Source organism: Nicotiana attenuata, unplaced genomic scaffold, assembly GCF_001879085.1.
Source record: "Nicotiana attenuata strain UT unplaced genomic scaffold, NIATTr2, whole genome shotgun sequence".
NCBI lineage: Eukaryota > Viridiplantae > Streptophyta > Magnoliopsida > Solanales > Solanaceae > Nicotiana > Nicotiana attenuata.
Window position 1 is genome coordinate 9,116 of NW_017671412.1, and position 4,848 is coordinate 13,963.

Sequence of the window (4,848 nt, forward strand, 5' to 3'; positions counted from 1 at the left end):
AAACCCCCGAAAAAACGAGAGAGAGAGAGAGAGAGAGAGAGAAGTAAATGGACTATATAGAATGTCTTCAATTGACTAAGCTTGTAAAAGGCAGCCTTCTCTAGCCTACTTTGACCTTTCCTGAATCCTGATATGGCCAAGTTGTTGAGCAGTTTTTGAGGGGTGTTGGTGACAAGCTGAGGCTGCAGTACTGGTAATAGGTTTTTGAAAGACTTGAACTGTATGCTAGCTTTTACCATGAATGTGTGTCTCAAAGTATGGTTCAAAGTTAATGATAGTTTTTGTTATTAAATCATTGTGATATTTTGTGAATAAGGATAAGCAGAAAGGGATAATGAAGAAAATTCATGAATCGAAGATTCATTTAATAGTGTATTCTGTCGTTACTTTACCATTCTCTTAAAATTTTGAGGGAGAGACAAGAAGATGGTGAATGAGCTTCCGCTGTTGGGATGATGCAACTCTATGTTTTTTCTTAGTTTTGTTCAGTTATTTATCCCAAGTAGGTTGTTGCACAAAAATTTGCTTATCGTTTCTCTGAGTATTTTTGTCTTTTGGATGACACAGGTCTGTAGTATCACTCTCCTTACTTGATCAAATAAGGTACCCATGGACCACTGAAGTCTCTCTCTCCCCTCCTATCCCCCTCCCCTCTGGATTCTTAAACTTCTGTTTCTGCAAGCTCTATATAGATGGAAGCGCAATCGCCCCCAACTTGTGATTTGTAAATTCAGTGCACCACTTCCAGAAAAGAAACAAAACTGTGTTAGGATGTGGTATACCAGACCAATATCTGCTGGTCACCTGGTCTGAGAGTCCAGGCAAGTCCCAAGTGTGTTTCTTTTTCAACCTTCGTATCCTGCAAAATGTGTTCAACAATGAACCAAGAAAAGCAATAGTATGCTGAGATGTTTCCGTTAAGAAGAAGCTTTGATGCGTATTTCCTGTACAGCAGTCATATCAATAACACTCTTAATTTTGAGGAGTTGTCAGTTGACGTTTTGTTGTAGTAATAAAGTTGCCTTCACCATTTTCACAGCTGAAATATCAATAATGCCGATGTACACTTATGAAGAGACTAAACAAAATGGTTCTTAAGCAAAATTTACTTGCATCCCCTATTCCCCACACTAAGGTTCTGGAATTCTTCTTTTGGGTATTATACAGTCGTAGACTGGGCATTGCTATACAATTTTTGTAGAGGAAGCTGAAATTCTCAGCAGTCCTGCATATTCTGCAGTTCGTATTGCATTCTGCAGTTTCAAAATTATAGCTGCATTCTGAGAAATGTAGTAGTGAGTGGTTGATCCTTGCTCAACCTGAACAACATCCGCCCTTCTTAACAGCAGATACATCGTTCCCGATTTTGATTGTTTGTCCTGCAGGCAGAGACGCTGGGTCGTCTCCTGCATCAAGAGCCTTCTTGCTGACCACCCGGTAAATCTGAGTCAGCACTTCTGTGAAGGCGTTTTCAACGTTCAGTGCCTCAAGAGCAGATGTTTCCATGAAGAAGGTACGTTCCCTCTCGGCAAAACCCTTTGAGTCCTCAGTGGGAACAGCACGCAGGTGGCGTAGATCCGCCTTATTCCCTACTAGCATGACGACGATGTTCTGGTCTGTATGATCTCTGAGCTCCTTGAGCCATCTTGCTACGTTCTCAAATGTTACATTGCGAGTAATATCATAAACAAGTAAAGCGCCAACTGCTCCTCTATAATAAGCGCTTGTGATGGCTCGGTACCTAGATTGATTGCCGAAGGGTGTTTAGAAACAATCTCCTGGCATTAATAGGTGATAAAAAAAGGTAGCACATTCAAAAGGGGCAAATGAACATAGTCATTCTCAACGATGCTATTTAGAGATTATCCAGTATTTATTTTGTCTTGAAATTTTGAATTAAATTTTTTAACTTTAGAACAATTTAGGACAAAAATGTCCTGAAAAAGTAAATTGAAAAATTAAAATTCAGAACGCACTAGCTAATTTTTAAATAGCAGCCTTTATTATCTCTAAAGATAATAAATCAAACGAAAGTGGGCAAACGATGGATATTTTTGTGTTGGATCTTTCATCTTCTTTTCATTTCCTGGCCATTTCTGTTGGTGGGGAGTGATGTAAAATTGTTGGGAGTGTAACCCATACAAGAAAATATATATTTTTTAAAATTTTATGAAATGGCCGCAAAATCATAACTTAAGGTATAGATTCAACATCAGATGTTTTGACATTGTTGCTTTCAGAATATTCTGACATTTTTTTTATATCAAATATCCTAATGTTCTAGAAACCATTATATTTTCTCAAACATATCTTTCCCTGGAATGCATCAATGTATCTTTCAGAAAAACTACCTTCCTTGTGACTCCCATCCTTAATAGTTGAGATTTCTACTATTGATGAATATGAAAACTAACAGGGTGTGGTGAAAGGGATGAAAAAGCATAGGTACCTTTCTTGGCCGGCAGTGTCCCAAATCTGGGCTTTGATAATCTTGTCATCAACATGAATGGTTCGGGTGGCGAACTCGACACCAATAGTGGACTTAGATTGTTGGCTGAATTCGTTTTTAGTAAAGCGAGAAAGCAAGTTAGATTTGCCAACACCAGAATCCCCTATGAGTACCACCTTGAACAGGTAATCGTAATCCTCCTCTGATCTGTATGTTCCCATTTCCTTTTTTCTGTAACATAAGATCAGTTGCGTTTGTCTATCTTCCAATGACGTTGGCGTTCTTCCTTTGGACTAGGGATGAGAGAGAAAGAGAGAGGGAAGAAGATGAGCATTATTCATTGATTAATTTTACCTTCTAACGAAGAAACATATTTACCTGCCTTTATTTCGGAAGGTTGGTGTGGGAATGAGAAGCTGAGAAACAAAGGGTAGAAAGGACAGTTTTTGAGTTGTATATTCTTCTTTATATATATAATAAAAAGTCGTAGTTGAATTAAGAGAAATCACAATGCATGTCCATTCGTTAGCATCAATAAAAATTTGCATGTTGGATTTTTAGTATTGTGGGTGGTTGCTATTGACTATTGTATCATCTATATATCTCTTAGGATCGTTTTTTGGTTCAAAACAAGGTCATCTCAAGATTTTAATAATTTTGCCTTCTATATGCGATATATAATCATAGGCGGATCTAGGATTTTAAGTTTATGCGTTCATGTCGCAATTTTAAATTAATATACAATAATAACTGGGTTCACAAGTAGATATTTATAGATATTTAATAAATTTTTTAACAAAAATACAAGGTCTATGCAAAAGTTACTGGGTTCCCAGGAACCCGTATATTACACCCTTGATCCGCCCCTGCATATAATATTAACATTTTAGTATAAAATTTATATTGATATTAGCTAATATCAAACCAAATGATGGATAAATACAATGCCAAATTTAATATTGAAATTAGTATTCTAATCTTGATAACCAACAACCCCTGCCCCCGTCCCCTGAACGAGACAAAAACTTACAGTAGTAGGCTTGACGTCATAGCCACAAAAAAAAAAAAAAATTACATTAACACTGTTTGACTTTTTTTTTATTTAAATTTTTTAAAATCAAAGCCTATTTGAAATGAAGGGGGGTTTGGCTGGACCCTTACCAGTAGATTAGTAACCCAAAAATTGTACAATGGAGAGGGGATATACTGCCTAACTTCTTCAGCCTAATCGAGGATTGAAAAACTTCCATCCTATAAATTGGTAATCCCATCTAGTAAAACCTATTGGATAAGCTAAGTTGTTATAGACAAGGAGTAGTCTAATGCGAAGATTAAATGAGGAAGACTCCTCCTTTACAATGATTAGCATTATAGAACCCAAAAATAGTCTGACTGAACATTGTTTAGTTCAAAACAAGGTTATCTCAAGATTATAATAACTTCACCTTCTATTGGGATGTATGATATGAAGATTTTGGTATAAAATTTACATAGGTATTAGCTAATATCAATAACCAAATGATGGATAAAATGCAATTTCAAATTTAATATCGAATTTGGTATCCTAATTTCCTAATCCTAGTAACCAATGACCCCTGCCCCCCTGCATGCGTCGCCAGGCGGTTCAAAACGAAAAATGTTAGTAGTAGGTTTGACGTCATCGTCACAAAAAAGGGTTATTATATATATATATACATATATATATATATACTAGTCTCTATGTATGTACTTTGCACATATATCTTTCGCTATATTTAAAAGATAAGCTGAAAAAATATTTCTTTCTATAACTTCATATATCAAACGTTTTTCGCTTTATTATGTCACTTTACCCATCCGATTATTAAATTTTTATCTTATCGCAAGGAGCTTCTGTGGTGAAGGGTCATTTGTTGCTAAGTATTTAAGTATCTTCCTAGTAATATTATAATAGTTGCTGGTATCATCTTAAGCGAAGTCAAAACTAAAAAATATTTTACTTCCATCCAGAGGCAGACCCAGAATTTGGAGGTGACGGGGGCACTATTATTTTTGTCATAGTCATGATTCATGCGAATTATTAGCTACAAAGTTTGACGTGCAACTCTCTTAAGACTTTGATGATTATGATAAGTGCTAAGCTTCAATTTTTAATATAGAGAAGAGTTTGGGATTTTTTGAGGGAGAAGTTTTATCATAAGAAAGGAGGTTTTGGGTGGAAACTAAAGAAAAAAAAATAAAAAAAGGACCTGAAACTAAAGGAAAAAAAGCAAAACAAAGAAATCTGGGCTTATAGATCCTTCAAGTAAAATCGAAGTAACTGTTGGAGCTGGGAATCAAACTCCGGTATCCACGCGTAAGAGCAACTATAAGTTGCAGATGCGACCAGTGCCCGAAACGGGCTTTTAAGATTGAGGGTG

The 4,848-nt window shown here is 36.1% G+C and overlaps 2 protein-coding genes across 2 annotated transcripts in view; one reads left to right on the top strand and one right to left on the bottom strand.

Annotated features, from left to right (window-relative positions):
• LOC109208140 overlaps positions 1–1,070 on the top strand; it is a 4,034-nt gene extending 2,964 nt beyond the window's left edge. The window contains exon 2 of the mRNA XM_019371179.1: positions 568–1,070. The gene's annotated coding sequence lies outside the window, so the exon portion shown is untranslated. The remainder of the gene's footprint in view (positions 1–567) is intronic.
• Positions 1,071–1,290: 220 nt separating this feature from the next.
• LOC109208138 (ras-related protein RABA1f-like) lies at positions 1,291–2,881 on the bottom strand. Its single transcript, XM_019371178.1, has 2 exons — positions 2,450–2,881; positions 1,291–1,741 (listed from the first exon to the last, which is right to left on the bottom strand). The coding sequence occupies exons 1-2, from the start codon at positions 2,668–2,670 to the stop codon at positions 1,315–1,317; spliced, it is 648 nt and encodes a 215-aa protein (XP_019226723.1). The 5' UTR covers positions 2,671–2,881; the 3' UTR covers positions 1,291–1,314.
• Between the last annotated feature and the right edge of the window lie 1,967 nt (positions 2,882–4,848).

What these genes read in the sequence shown, in the direction of transcription:
- LOC109208138 (XM_019371178.1), bottom strand. Translation starts at nt 2,670, where the DNA reads ATGGGAACATACAGATCAGAGGAGGATTACGATTACCTGTTCAAGGTG. An exon ending in GACACTGCCGGCCAAGAAAG is followed by an intron (nt 1,742 to 2,449) that starts GTACCTATGCTT and finishes CAATCAATCTAG; the next exon opens with GTACCGAGCCATCACAAGCG.